This window comes from Agelaius phoeniceus, chromosome 2 (genome assembly GCF_051311805.1).
Source record: "Agelaius phoeniceus isolate bAgePho1 chromosome 2, bAgePho1.hap1, whole genome shotgun sequence".
Taxonomy (NCBI): Eukaryota; Metazoa; Chordata; class Aves; order Passeriformes; family Icteridae; genus Agelaius; species Agelaius phoeniceus.
The window spans coordinates 74,883,024-74,897,812 of NC_135266.1; the positions used below are offsets into that span (position 1 = coordinate 74,883,024).

Here is a 14,789-nt window from a genome sequence, read left to right on the forward strand (position 1 = left end):
TCGTGGAAAACTTGCCGCTTTGCATCTACTCCGCAAAACTACGGCCATGTCCTCCTGCAGTGCCCCACGGAGGAGCTGCCGGGGGCCGAGCGGCGCCCAGGCGGAGCACCGGGGGCCGCACTCGGGTGCCGCGGGGAACCGGGCAGAGACGTGGCGGGGCTCGCCCGGCGGGAACGGTGCCGTCAGCGCCAGGGGGGAACCGCAGCGGCCCCGCCGTGCGGGCGTGCGCTCCCGGGGCAGTGCCACCGCGAACACCGCGCCGAGCGCTCAGCGCATCCATCACCCGACTGAACCGGGGGACACGAGCACGGGGCGAGCGGCCACTCCAACACCAACGCCCACTCCGGTTCCGCCTCGGGCTTCGGCCCCGACGGCGGTGCCGCCTCCCCGCTCCTCCCTGCCCCGCCCCGCCCCGCCGGGCTGCGCTGCGATCGCTGCGGAGGGAGTTGCCCAGCCCGGGACAGGGCGGTCCCGAGCGCTCGCCGCGCCGGCTGTCGCCGTTCAGGGACACGCGTGTCCCGCGGTGCCGGCGTGCCGGTCCGCCCGGCGCTCGGCCATGCTGGTGCGGCTGCACGCTCCGCGGGGCTCAGCGCTGCCCGCCCGCCTCCGCCCGCCCGCCCGCCGATAAGCCAAGCCATGACCGCAGCGCCCCAGGGGCCAGATCTCAGCTTTCTGAACGAGGAGGAAGCCAGGGCGATTTTCCAGGTGCTGCAGAGGGACGCGGAGCTCCGGCGGGCAGAGAAGGACAGAGTCAGGTACCGGCTTTCAGCCTCGTCCCGCCGTGCCCATCGCGCCCGTGCGAGGTGGAGGGCGCGGAACGGGGTTTGCGGAGGGCGCACGGCCCCAGCCCGGCGGTGCGGGGAGACGCTCATCCCGACGGGGAGAGCGGGAAAGGAGGTGGGGAGCGGGAAAGGGGGTGGCGGGGGTGCGCCCGTCGGGGAAGGGTCTGCGCCGGCCAAGGCGGCGTGGGGCTGCGGGGCTGCGCGGCAGGGAGGGCTGAGCTCCCCCGGTGCTGCCGGGGCAGCGGGGAGCGCCAGTGGCTCCCGCCAGCGCTGGCTACCGCCGGAGCCGTCCGGCCGGGCACCTGGAGCATCGGGACGTTTGGGAAATGCGTGTTGTGACAGAGACGGCTCTGAGTCACGGCTGCGGCTCCCCGTGGCACCTCTCCTTCCCCGGGGAGGAGGAGGAGGCCGCTTCTGTGCTTCACCGTGCCGCTGGCATGGGGTGTGGGCTAAACACCGGTACCCGGGAGACCACGGCGACGGGGAAGTTGTGCCGGACCTTGCAGGGAAACGTAGCAACTCTGCGGCTTTTGAGTCGATCCTGGCAGCTTTTGGAAACAAAGGCAGGCGCTCACCTGCCTGAAAGTTAGTGCACAAGACTCTTGAAAGTGACTTAATTGAATTCTCTCCTCCTTATCAAGATATAGGACACCTCGACCTTGTTTCTAGCTCGTTTTTCTCCTTTGTGCAATCATCAAAGCTATTTGTGTTGATAGTGAAAGCAAAGGTCGAGGAATTAATAGAAATTATGCTGGAAAATGAGCCGTTTATTATTAAAGGTTATAATTTCTTCCCGGAGGTATGAATTTTGGCACATTGTGAAGTAAGAGGCAGTGTCCTCTCAGATTTGCAAGTGGTCACTTTTCACAAGTAATGCTTTCATGTGAGATATAGAGGGAATGTTAATGAGTAACATTTGCTTCAAGTGGATATTTGTACTGTGTATTTTTGATTTCAGTAAAGTGGATTTTATGATGAGCATGGTTAAATATTATGTGTCAACAATGACTTACATCTGAAACTTGTCTTGGTTTTCTGTGGCATGTGCACCTGGACTGAGTTGTTTGGCAATTTTTTCCTTCCATAACTTGGTATTACTTTTCTTTTTCTGATTAATTTCTGTTCCATGTGTCTTATTATTATTACCCTCCCAAAAAGGAAAAATATTTTGCTGGATATAGGGAATTACATAGCTGGAGTGCTATAAGTTTAAAACTAGAGTTTTTGGGACTAAAGCTGAAGCAAATGCATTGAAACTTCCAGTGCCATAGAGAGCCTTGTGAAGCAGTAGCCTGCTTTTGAGCTTGAGGCTTTCACCTACCCCCAAATTCATATTTTTTCCTTGTCTGTGCACTTAGGACTTTGTCAATAGAAAATGTTATGTATGTGAAAGCTGTCAAAATAAACATGGTATAACAGGATGTTACTGGTGATGCTTTACTGAGATGTAGTCTGTTTAAGTCTCAGCTGAAGAGGCATTTACTAGTTGAGCAGAAGGTAGGTGAAGTATTTATGACCAAGGTGCCATACTGAAAATCTAGGTTAAACCCTGGATCTGTCAAAGGTATGTGTCCTTGGGCAAGTTTCCTAATCTCTCTTGGACCTAATAAAAGTACTTTCTTTCTCACTCCACTTGTCTACCTGGTCCTATTTAGACTGTAAGCTCTTCGGGCCAGAAGACTCTCATCAGGAGCAGACAGGTTCCAGTCTGTGTGGTGTTGCCCTGTGCTACTATAATCAAAGTAATAACAGTGATCACCCTGGAGGGCCAAATCTTGCAGTTCCTATATGACCACAGTGAGCTTCAGAGGCTTTAAACAAAATTGCATTTGTTCCCCTTTGTCCCATATGCCTGCCTCCTTGCCATTCTTATTACTATTATTTTGATAATTAACTTCATAGACATTTTTTCAGTATAAAAGTTTTTAAAGAATGCCTGAGAACTGTGGCAGCCCACTCCTGGGATATTTTCAAAGTGTGATTTTGAAGCTATTTGATCAATCAATCATCAATCATGATGCTGTCAATCAAACAAGGCATATAGGAGACACTGTGGAATGCAAGGAACAATTTCATTAAGACTACTCTTTTTGCACAAAGTTAGTGAAGTGAGTTGCCCTTCAAACTGGTCTTGGGCATGGTTTTGGAAAGAGCTAGTTGGAGCTGGGCAGGGCCAGGGAGCAAATCAATAACAACCAGTGGTCAGTAACAAACTGGTAAAGTGTTTTCAGTGATCATCTGTATTTACAATACAGCAGGTTCCTGTATAGACCAATCTAGACTGGAGTGACAGAGGGAATGAAGCATTTGCTGGCAGACCAAAGTCAGGTTCCAATGACTGCACTGATCTTGTCCACACTGTTTGGTGTCATACAAGCAAGCACAAGCAAGCTGTCTGCCAGGCTCTTAAAAGATCAATGAAAAATTGAAATTCATTCCCACTTATAAAGTGAGATCTAGAATCCAAAAAGCAGGAACAAGCTACATTTGTTATACTGAAAAATGTTAGCACCAATTAATTTTGAAAGATGAAATAAGTAATAAAATCAAAATATTAATTCTGACATTCTCTGTGGTTTATTGTGACTTCATCAAATATATTGAGCTTGCAATTATTTCCTGACAAGTACATTTATTTCCTTGTTGCTTACCTGCACTGGGTAGAACTGGATCTCTCTTCATCCAGTCAGCCCATGCCTTTGTGAAATGAAGTGTTTAATGGGGAGATTTTCTGGGGAACAGTTTGTTTTACACAGCCTCTCGTCTCCCTTTCTCTTTGTAGCCTTTGTGTAGAGCAGGAACGTGTGAGTTAGGTTGTCAACTGTACACATTTGTGTAGCTCTCAGCTCTGCTTGGTGCTTCCCCTCCTGTTGTTCCTGATGCCCCAGCACCATCTTTGGGAACCGTTGGCCCTTTCTTGGCTCCCTTGGAAGCTTTCAGACCTCTAAGCCTGGCCTGGGACACCTCTCAGGTGTCTCTGAGAGGTGTCCCAGGCCAGTATGAATGGTATGTCCTGTTGGACCTTAATTTATTCTTGCTATGAGCAGGGAGCAGAGCTCTTGCTGTGTCCCGGCCTGCTGGTTCCCAGGAGTGCATTTTTTGGCCGGTTCTCTCCTTCCAGTGCCCTCTCGTGGCTCCTCTCAGCTGTACCTTTGAACAGCCACCACAAACCAGCCCTACCTGCCTCCTTCTCCTTGAAACAAGTTCAGAGAAGCAGCAACAGTCAGCTTTGGTATAACTCATATGGCTGCTCACTGCTATATACACCGAAAATATTTCAGAAACTTATTAATCACGTATATAATAATTAAAAAAAACCCCAAAAACTTACTCATTTTGAACTTGGGTAACACTTCCCTTCAGATTTCTTTGCTCATCCAATCCAGTTTCATTCATAATACCAATTCAAAGAAAATTTCATTTACATGCTAGTGCAGAAGAGAGATGGAATTTCGTGTTTTTATATAAATATACATGCGTTGTTCCATTATAGTATTTGCAGTATTAAGGCAGAAGTCCAACTCAAGTCATTAAATGCTACTTAATAAGCCTGGTTAGTGAAACTGATGATTTTACAGAAGCTTGTGGAAGGAGGTTCCTTGTCACAAATACTTCAGTCACAATTAGATGCCCAGGAGAAGGCAGGGAGGAATACAGCATGTTTGCAGTGCAGTATCCTGTTCAGATGGCTCTCCAAAAATTCAGTTTCTGTAAGAGTGCAATGAATACTTGCACAGGTATTAATATCACAGATCAACTTTCTGTATATAATGAAATAGGCCTGAAAATCACATATTTGACTACTAATGGTTTCAAGACTTCAGAGTGCACCCAGCTCATCTTCTTAAGCTTTGTTCTGCAGCTAGTGGGGACAGAAATGAAAAAAAAGAACTGACAGCTAATACTTGCACAGGGACCTCCAGGTCCCAAAGGCCAAACAAACCTGAAGGTGCTTCTCTTTTCTGTCCTTTATTGATGAAGCAAATGGGCAGGATGAAGAGAGGCTGACTGCCTTCCATCTCTTCAGGACAGCAGAGCCTGGCAGGTAGCAGAGGAACTGGCAGTCCCTGTAGGAAGCCTCAGCAGCATTAGGGCATGAAGCTATGGGATACAGAGGTGGAGCTAATGCCTTTTATCTCCAAGGCAGCTCCTCCCTCTGCAGAGTGTAGAGAGGCAGACAGTGCCCAAGCAGGTGTCATTCCAGTCAAGTTTGCATCTCTGATGTCTCATAGTCTGAACACTGGGTGTTGAGATGCACCTCCACCCCTGGAACTGCATCAAGGCCCAGAGAAAGCAGCTGAGATGAGAAGAGCCAGGAGACATGGAGCCAGCTACTTAAAAGAGGCAGCAGGTAGGGGATGGGGCATGGGAACAGGTAGCTGGTACAGTTGCGGGTTGTCCGAAAAGTGAACAGTTGGAAGACAGAGTAGAAGAGTTATGGATAAATAGAAAATGCATGTAAAAGGGCACAAAAGCTCTGTATCCTTTAATAATTTTATTTAGGAGACTTGGCTGTTTTATGTAATGCTCCTATTACAATTGCATGCAATAGTCTTGGGCTGGTTTTGTTCATTAATCCTTGAGAAAAAGGGAAATACTGTTATCTTCACTTACAAAAGAGATACTGAAAATAACTGAGAGACTGAGCCACAGAATAGGGAAATGAACCTACCTGCCCTAGCAGCAATTTACTTTCTAGATCATGTTTTGAGAACTAAGTATGCATGTATTATTTAAGGATTGTTTTCTTTTTTTCAGTAGGAAGAATGGCAAAAAAAATAATTGCCAGCTCTAGAACATATCTGGCACCTCAGTCACTGTCTCTGAGTAGAAACTGAAAAAAAGAGGAAAGGGAAATGGAGTTTGTGGGAGAGGAGAGCACTCATTCCATTTAGTTTAATTTGTTTTGCTCTTTTCCAGGTTGGTTTATGCTTTTGGGGGGGCGGGGGGGAGGGGGTTTAGGAGATTTATTTTACAGATGACTATGAGAATAGACAGGAGCAAAACAAAGGTTTATTTTAATTTACCCTCAAATTTGAAGATGAAAAGCACATGAAATTAATTGGGAGGTACAGTCAGCACCACTCAGTGCTCCACTCTTGCTGACCCATTAAGAACATTTGAGTGTTGTGGGAAAGATGAGTCCTGTCCTTTGACTGTTCTAGACAGTCTCTAAATTAAATCATTTGGACATAGTTACTTGTTACAGGCACACAGCTGTTCTTACTGCCTCACGCAGATCATTTACTGAGTTCATTTGTTGCAAGTAATTCCCTACTGTATTCTCCTGACTGCCATTTATTCTCACAGGTCTGGCAATAGCAGGGGAATACAATCCTGTGTTGGAAATGTATTTTTTCACCTTCTTCTTTTGGGAAGACATTTGTTGCAGAAGTGCAGACATACTCAGTTTTGTATGTATTTGAACATATTCGTGCTTGGTGCTTCAATCACATTGTCTTGCTTACAGTTTGAGGAGTCTGCCATTGCAGGCTTTATTTTGTCATATTCACAGAAGTAGTCCTCTTTACCTTCTTGGAGATCAAGAATAACTTCTTGGGTGTTAGAGATATAGATTTGGGGCTCAACTCCTCATAATTACAAAGAATTTTTAAAAATCAGCTCCAAAGTACATGAGCTGCTTGGATGGGGAGAGCAGACAGGATACCAGGACAGCATTACTTGGGTATATAGTTGTTCCAGTGGAACTCCCCTCCTGAACAAAGCATTAATAAAGAAATTCTTTCATAAGAGATACTCCACCCAGGAATGTTTCAGGGCGCAAGTGTTCTATTGTGTCTCGATGTGGAGGAGATACTATTATTACTTACCACTGATACTGTGCCACCTGTGTGTTTAGTGGTTTGTAAACACTAATGAAAATAGGCCTTTGAAGCCCTGAAGGGCTAATATGCTAAAGAAGTGCCAGTAGAAGCAAAAATGGCAGGGAAGACCGGGACTTAAAAACCTTTACTTGCTTTGGTAAACAATTGCTATCATAAGAATCCCATTTTGAGACTTCCCTTGTTTGAGTGGGGGTACTGTAGCCAAATGCAATTGGTAAGTTGCATACCAAGTTTTTTCCTCATTGTGTTTTTTAATAGTCCTATCTTGTGGTGGGGTCTAGACTCGCAGACTGGGGCTTCACACAGGCTGAGAAGGAGAAGTAGAAATGGCCAGGGGCAAGTAGGCACTGTGTGTGCCATTTTCTCTGTTGGTTTTTACTCTGTCCATCTGGACTAACTAGACCAAAGTCTGTGATGTAACTCCAGTTTTATGCCTACAGAGCAGAGTCTGGACCAGCCTTGCTGCCAGCTCACTGGTCTTGTCCTTTCATAATGAATTAATTTCAGTGTCAGTCCTTTCCTCTAAAGATTTGCACTTGGTGTTTGAGGGCAGGGGGTTTCCTATGGTGTGTGTGGTGGCAGAAGGAGAACCTTTTGAGGTGTATAACGTTTGGAATAGCCTGTCAGCAGGGCACTGAATGTGTTTCTTCTTTTTTCAGGTTACTGGGTCCATGGTGGCTCCCCACAGGGCTGGCAGGGCAGGGCCTGGCCACCAGGGCCTGTCCCTGGTGACACAGACGGGCACTGCCGTGATGGCCATGGTGTCATGGTGGGGCTGGGGCCCGGGCCAGGCCGTGGGGCTGAGTCACGCTCAGGGCTGGGGTCAGGCCTGCTTCACCACAGCCTGCTGCTCACGGGGCAGGCCTGGAATCATGGTGCAGGGCCATGTTCAAGCTGAGCAGTCAGGATAGGGTCAGACCTGGTGACAGTGACTGGGGTCAGCCATGGCCCCCTGATAGCCAGGCAGGCCAGGGGTGAGGGGCCGGGCAGGAGGCCGAGTTGGGTGTCAGCCTAGGGGTCAGGGCAGAGGCCATGCACAGATGGAGCTGGGGATGCACCTGGGGCTGTAAGTGGAGCATGGCCCAGCGGGACAGCCTGTGCTGAAAGGCAGTTCCCGGGAAGGAGAGCTCACTCCTGCTGAGCCTGTGGCTGTTTTCTTCACAACACCTTTGTCTAAGGACACCCAGCCCTGCTCTGCCTAGGCTGGTCCAGGGCTCAGGCAGCCAAACCCACAGGAGCAGGAAGGACATTCTCAGGGCACTTTCACTTGTGCTCATTCAAACACAGGCTTTCTGCCTTGTCTTTCAGACTGTTGAGACTAATGTTTGCATTTTCAAGTGACCAAACAGTGTAAAAGTGAAAATCACAAAGATTATTATTGTTATTATTGAGCTCACTTTCTGATGTCACTAGGGCTGCCAAAAGTAAGATGGTGCTGAAACTGATGAGATTTAAGCAAAGACTTACTGTTAAGTCATAGGCAGACAGTTACCAAGTCCAAGCTTAATGGTAAAAACAGAATTCATTGAACTCTGTCTATATAGATAAATTGACCAGCCTTCAAGAATAAATAGGTCGGACACAGCAGAGCAAGCAAGCACTAACTATTGAGTAGACAGTCAATATGGGGAGTTATTCTGGAATAGCTAATGCAGAACAGTCCAATTTTTTTAGGTTTTGTATGGTCTTGATCCAATTACAGTCTTGTCCACCTTGTAGGAAGTCTGCACACTTCCCAGGTTTGACTTTCCAACAGTAATGTCTCTATATTCTCAACACCCTCTGTCTCCTCCACAATTCAAGTGCAGAAGTTAAATTAACAATTGACATTAATTGGAATTAGAAATTACCGTTAGATGGAAGACAGCTTTCCCTACTAGGCTAGCAGAGAGTCATTGAGGTGCCTCTATGATGAGAAGAGAATGACTTTCTCATGCTGACAACTTCTACACAGTGTCCCAATGCCTTCAAGTCCTTGCATGTATTTCAGAAATAATAAATTGGTTGTGCCTGTAATTCAAAAAAGTGTTTTGCAGCAGCACATCTGATTCATGTTCAGAGTGTCTGGCGATCTCCCTGTGCCTACTGGCACAGCTGTGCTCTGGTGACATGTGTCTCATAGGCCTGTGTATCACAAAGGCTGCAGCACCTTCTTTCCCTAGTGAAGCCCAAGGAGCTGGAGTTTTGCTGGATTTGGCCCCTGATGTACTTCCAGCTCCCACATCCATGCAGACATGCAGCACTTGCACCTCCCACAGACTGGGAGCAAAGCCTGGCTAACAGCTGGGGGCAAAGCTGCTTGGGCTGTGTGTCAGGACTCCAGCTGATGTTCACTGCTTTCTGTCAGATACTGTTTTGATGGCATTTGAAAATTGTTGTGGCTGTCTGTCTCTTTTTCTTCTCTTAAATTTAGGTTTTGCCAGTGGTTTGTGTGTAGTGAATTTAATTATCCTTTAAAATCTTTTTTCTCTCTGGATCTAGTTTTCAAATCAAGTGGTGTCTGGCCCACTGGAGTTTTGAATTTTGGGCACAGAGACCTCATTTTCTTTTCTGTTCCAGAAATTTAACACAGGACTATCTATACTAAGGCCTGACCTCTGTTTGGTCTTTCTTGTACTTGTTTTAAATTGACAAATTACATATTTCCTTGGAGCTTACAGTCTGAAAAAATGCACTACTTAAGTATTTAATGCAGGAAATTCATTAAAGCAGGTAGAGAAAAATGGGATTTGTTCTGAGGACATGTGCATATAAAAGTTCACAGGAAATTTATTCCCAATCCTTCTCTGCAGCTAAATTATTATGTTTACACTGTTAACTATAATAAACTGTATTTAAATGTCTGAATTTTAAACTCTTAACTGAAACTATCTTCTTTTTCTCAGTCTTACCTCAGAAATAAATAAATCCATATACTGGTACCATATTAACTGTGAACAAATGCATCAAAACCACAATAGCCAAGAGTAAGTTATGAAAAGTACAGTATGTTTACACTTTATAGCACATAAATTACATCGAATTTACATTGTTATTGGAATAATCAAGGAACTGTAACACTTCTACTGGCCATATCTTTGGATTTTTAGATCACCAGGGGTCTGAGTGGAGAAAGCTGCAGTCAGGAAAAGCTGTAGCACTGTGTCTGGGGTGCTCTGCAGTCTCTTTCTTCATTAGAGACTTGTGTGTTCTTAAATATATATTTATATGTGTATATTTGTGTGTTTTTTAATATATGCAAAATTGTACACATGTAAATATAATATTTTAAAGCATTATTATACTAAAATATTTCCATTTCCAGTGGAAGAGTTGTGATAAATTATGAGAGTCTAAGGTACTATAGGAGAGAATCTCTGTGTAAGTATATATTACATACATGTATATAAGCATTACATTTCCAGATGAAAAACACCCACTGTGTCAACTTTTAAAGCTTTCATTAATTCTTATGACCTATTTCCTTAGTTTAAAGCAATGTAAATGAGGCTTTTGTAATGTTACAGTAACACATAAACTGTGTGCAGGTACACTAACCTGTCCAGAGCTGTGAACTCTGCTCGATGTGGGACTCTGCACAATTATCTGAGATTGCAAAGGTGCATTTTGAGAGCCCTTGGCTTCAGGCTTAGCTCTGTACAAGCAAATGGCCTTTTTGGAGCCTCTCCATTTCAGAACTCTGTCCAGACCCATGGGCCATCATACACAAACCTGCTTGTAGAGATGAGGATTTGCGCTTAATTTGAAACCGATTCCCCTCCTACAGAATTCTCACCTAGTCTGTGTTTTGTTTCTGGTTTTGGTTTTTTTTTTCTTATATTGTTTATTAGGAAAGGTTTTTCATAAAGAAAGTCAAACAATAAGATGAGGAATAGTGTCTGCATTTTATGTCTTTGGAAGGCAGTTAACTTTACAATACATGACTGAGTCGTAAATTACTTGCAATAGATGACTGTCTCTTTGCATGCTATCAATATTTATAAAAGTTCGTTGTAATCAACTAGCAGCTCTACCCTTGCAGAGTAAATATGTCTCTGTTAATCATTAGCTTCAGATTTATTGAGAGACCTGATCCTCAGCCTTCCAACCCATCATGTGCTACACATGGTATACATCTTTCATTTCCATGTAGGATTTCTGGGACAGAAATTCAGGAGCTCACAACTTATTCCAGTGGTTTTGGACTGAGACTACGTCTATGACTGCAAATAAATCAGAGTCTTTATGTGGAGAATTATATCCATTGCCTCTATTAGCATGTATTAATATTAATAGAAATTCCTATTAATGAAGTAATCTCATTAGAGACATTAATTACTACCATTCAGAAGCTATGTGACACACTTTAAAGATGATAAGTGGGTTTTCTTTCCGTTGCATCATGGGTTTGTTTTGTTATTACCATACAATATTGGTAGGTAGCTTGCAATGTAACACCCTTTTTTCTAGACTGTCATTTGTAGCCTACAGAGACATTGTAACTAATCGATAAAACATTCACAGAATAGAGCTTTCCCCCGTATTGCATGCATTGTGAAAGGAACTGCGGAGAGTCAGCCCAAGCTGGAGAGTCACCAACAGCTGTGACATTCCTAGTGGTATTCCACCTCATTTGCTCTTAGTGACCAGCTGCCCAAAGGACTAAAAGCTTTCATTTTCTAAGTATGTATAACTGCTAAAAGATCTGTACTTACAGACTTTTCTGTTTGTTCCAGCAGGGCTGAAATTATGTTTTCACTGTAAACCCGGGGTAGCTGCTGAAGAAAGAGTTAAATGTTAAAAGTAATGTCTTGAGGCATTGTTACACCTTGAGATGCATGATTAATCACCCTCAGCTCCCGTGATCTCAGGTTTCAATGCTCTGTTTTGAAAACTTAACTTTTTGAAGGCAGTCATTGAGCTTCTCATTTCAGGGCTTTAACTGAGAGCTTCTGATTCCTGAGCTGCCAGAACAGAGAGGAGTTATGTAGTCAGCATGAGAATTAACCTTTGTTCTTGCCCTTACAACATTTCCTAGTTTTCCATTTCAAAGGAAAGTGTCATTCTTTGCTCTTGCTCAGGAAAGCAGACAAAAGCTGCAAGGGGAAAGGAGTGTTGGACTTGATGAAGGAAAACAGCGGCTAGTGTAAGTCAGTATATTAATTTCACATCGTTTAATATGAGAAGCTAATGTTTTGGAGAAAACACAGGTAACTTTTGGTCACTGTACAGATGCTGCCGAAGTTAAAGAATTGTAGACACAAAAGTCATCGTGGTTTATAGAGTAGAAGTGTTGAATGTCCATTGGGACTCCAATGTTTCATGTATGCTCATAGTCTCACTGTCTTTGTGGATTGTGTGTAATGAATGCACACAGTGCCACTGGATTAGGCTATCTCAAAGCAGGTGATCAGCTTTAATTTAAACGAATAAATTTGTTGAATAGAGATAGTGTAATAATGTCAGATTTTGTGATTTATTCTACTTTTTAATGAGGAAGAGGAGAGGTGGAAGTGGAAGAGTTTTCCCCATAAGCAGACAAGGTAGAACTTCAGTAAGGGCAGAAAAGATGTTCTACCTTAAACTCACATATTCTCTGACTGTATCCCTGACACACACAGCAGGCCTTAATGTATAAATCTGATACCTGTTCTCAAAAAAAGTGTTCTAAGGACAAAATTATGTTTCTGTTTGCAAGTATCTGTTTCTGTAGCCCTACTTGCTGTTTAAAGGATACTTCTGACTGCATATCAAATTCATGTGCAGAAGTGATATCTTTGTGTTTTAAGTACTTCTGCCTATTAAATGTAGTCTGGGATGAAAAACTAGAGAAGATTAATTACTTTTCCACTTTCCTCTGCCTTCTGCCTGTTGGTTTTGCACATTACTGGAATTTAGGTACTTAGGGATAATTATGAGCTGGCAACGTCATGCAACCATTAAAGTGGAATTGAAAACACATGCCATACAGTTCAGTGCTGGGCACCCCTGGCCTTCAGGTGAATATTTCTTGGCATTTCCAGTTGCTGCTTTCCACGCAGGGCTGTCACCACTAGGGGACTCTCCCTCCCGCAGCCTGACCTGGTGCCTCTTCAGGAGAGTTGAAGTCCCTCCATTACATTTATTGGTGTCTGGGTCCTGGTCCGTCACAGACACTGAACCCACACTCTTTATTCTGCATTGTTGTGCCACATGCTCGGTGCCCATGCACATCTTTAGTTCTGTTGGTCACATACTCAGATAAATACATCTGAGGGAAACTAGTGGGTTAGTGAGCATTATAAAATGAATACATAATGACAAAAATGACAGAAGGATGAAAAGGATGAACACTTAGAAAACTAGTATTTCAGGGGAAGAGAAAATTAAATTTGAGCAGCAACGACCTAGCAGGTTAGATTCAACCATTATTGATTTGCAACACATTTTGTTCATCAAAATACAGGAGACCTTGACTTTTCAGAGAATTACAACAGGAATGCTTCATTTTACATATATCAAATTAAAAAATAAGTGAATTTTCTGTTAGATCTTTTTACATTGTCTTGTAGTATGTACAACCAAAACATGGGAGTCTTTTTCCTCTGTGATTCATCTACTTGTGCATAATGTCTTACAGGTAATAATGAGGCTGACTTGGTTCATTTTTATTAGAGACAACAGTAAGAAAGAAAAATAAACAAAACGTGCTTTAACCTGAGTAAAAGTATACCAGCTACTAAGAATAAAGACTGCTTTAGAAAACAGACCTGTTGTGTGTCTGACGCGCTAGGAAAGAGTGTGTTGACACATTGTTTTTCTTCCTGGTAGGATTAACCTGCCACAGGAGCTTCTCTGGCACCTTGGAAACCAAAATGTTGTTGTTATTGCTATTATACGTTTCTAGGAAATGACAGATAATAATTTTTTTCAAATTATTTCACATGTGGTAGCCTTTGCCTTTCTCAGTAATACTTCATTTCCCTTTTATTTTCTAAATAAAATGATAACTTGGAAGCATGTCTTTAAATTGTTTTCATAAAATTAAAAGGAACTATAAGTAAGAAAATATACTTGTGCATGCATTTGTCCTGGTTTGGGACAAATTTGGAAAGGAACTTCCAAAAGGATGTTCCCTAAAGGGCAAAATTCAGCAGCTCTTCCCCCCCATGTATTCAGGTGATAAATGGCCTTTGAGAAAAGTAGAAAAGTCTGTTTCTTTAACAAGCAAAGTATTCACAAACATGAGAAAATGAAAAATATTAAACGATGGAACCTCTTGCTGTTCTGAAGAGATGGCAGATTCAGAGAGAGTCCTTTGCAGTTCAGAGTCCTTTCTGTGGGTGTGTCCTTGGCTTTCTCTCAGTCTCTCCAGGGCTCGGGTCTGGTGTCCTGGCTGCAGTGCAGCTTGGGGGACCCCTGGATCATAGTCCTGGTGTTCCCGGGCCAAACAATGGCCAAACCATTCCAAAAAAACCCTTCTGGCTTCAGCTAACGAGAGGAAAAACCAGCAAAAATAGCAAGGGAAAACTCCCCATCTGTCTGCAGAGCAGAGAACTCTGAGAGCACTGCTTACCTCTGTGTTTTGAACACAGTTGTGAAAAAAAAATCCACTGTTTTTCCTTATCCCCTTCTTTGCTGTCAGATCTAGTTTGAGAGGTGCAGAACGTATTTCTGGGCTAAACAGACAAATGGGGATACAATCCAGCATCATAGGGTTGCCCCAGGACAGCGTTTTAGAGCTACTTGAGGCTGTGAAAACAGACAGAGTTTTCTAGAAAAATAGCTGGTCATAGAAGTGATGGAGTTGTACAGTTCACCAGTGCAGCATAATGTATAAAGTGGTAGGAAGGGGGTAAGCTGACGTAAAAAAAAAATTGGGAAACAACAGATTCTTCAGCATTGATTTTTAATTGATCTCTTGCCTTTTCTTCCTGACAAAGCAAGGAATATGAACAGAGTAAAGAGAAAAGCTTGGTTTAGGTTACTGCAAGTTATCTGCCCTGCTGTATTTTTTGTCTAATGCTTTCAACAGTATTTTTTTTTTGCAATCCTTTCAGTCTTGTATTTTCAGACACTGAGAGCTTTGATCCAATGAGCGAATTTGATCTGTTTATTCTTCACCTGGTGCAATTTTTCATTCTTTGTAGTTGCTGCTTATCTGTTCTCTTATGAAGTGTGTGGTAAGAGTCTTTAGGGTCAA

The 14,789-nt window shown here is 43.7% G+C and overlaps 1 protein-coding gene across 1 annotated transcript in view; it reads left to right on the forward strand.

The window, feature by feature from the left end:
- The first annotated feature begins 470 nt into the window (after positions 1-470).
- The window catches only part of EXPH5 (exophilin 5), a 37,781-nt gene continuing 23,462 nt past the window's right edge, over positions 471-14,789 (forward strand). Inside the window, exon 1 of the mRNA XM_077173923.1 lies at positions 471-755. Within this exon, the coding sequence (XP_077030038.1) occupies positions 637-755 (119 nt within the window). The 5' untranslated portion in view covers positions 471-636. The remainder of the gene's footprint in view (positions 756-14,789) is intronic.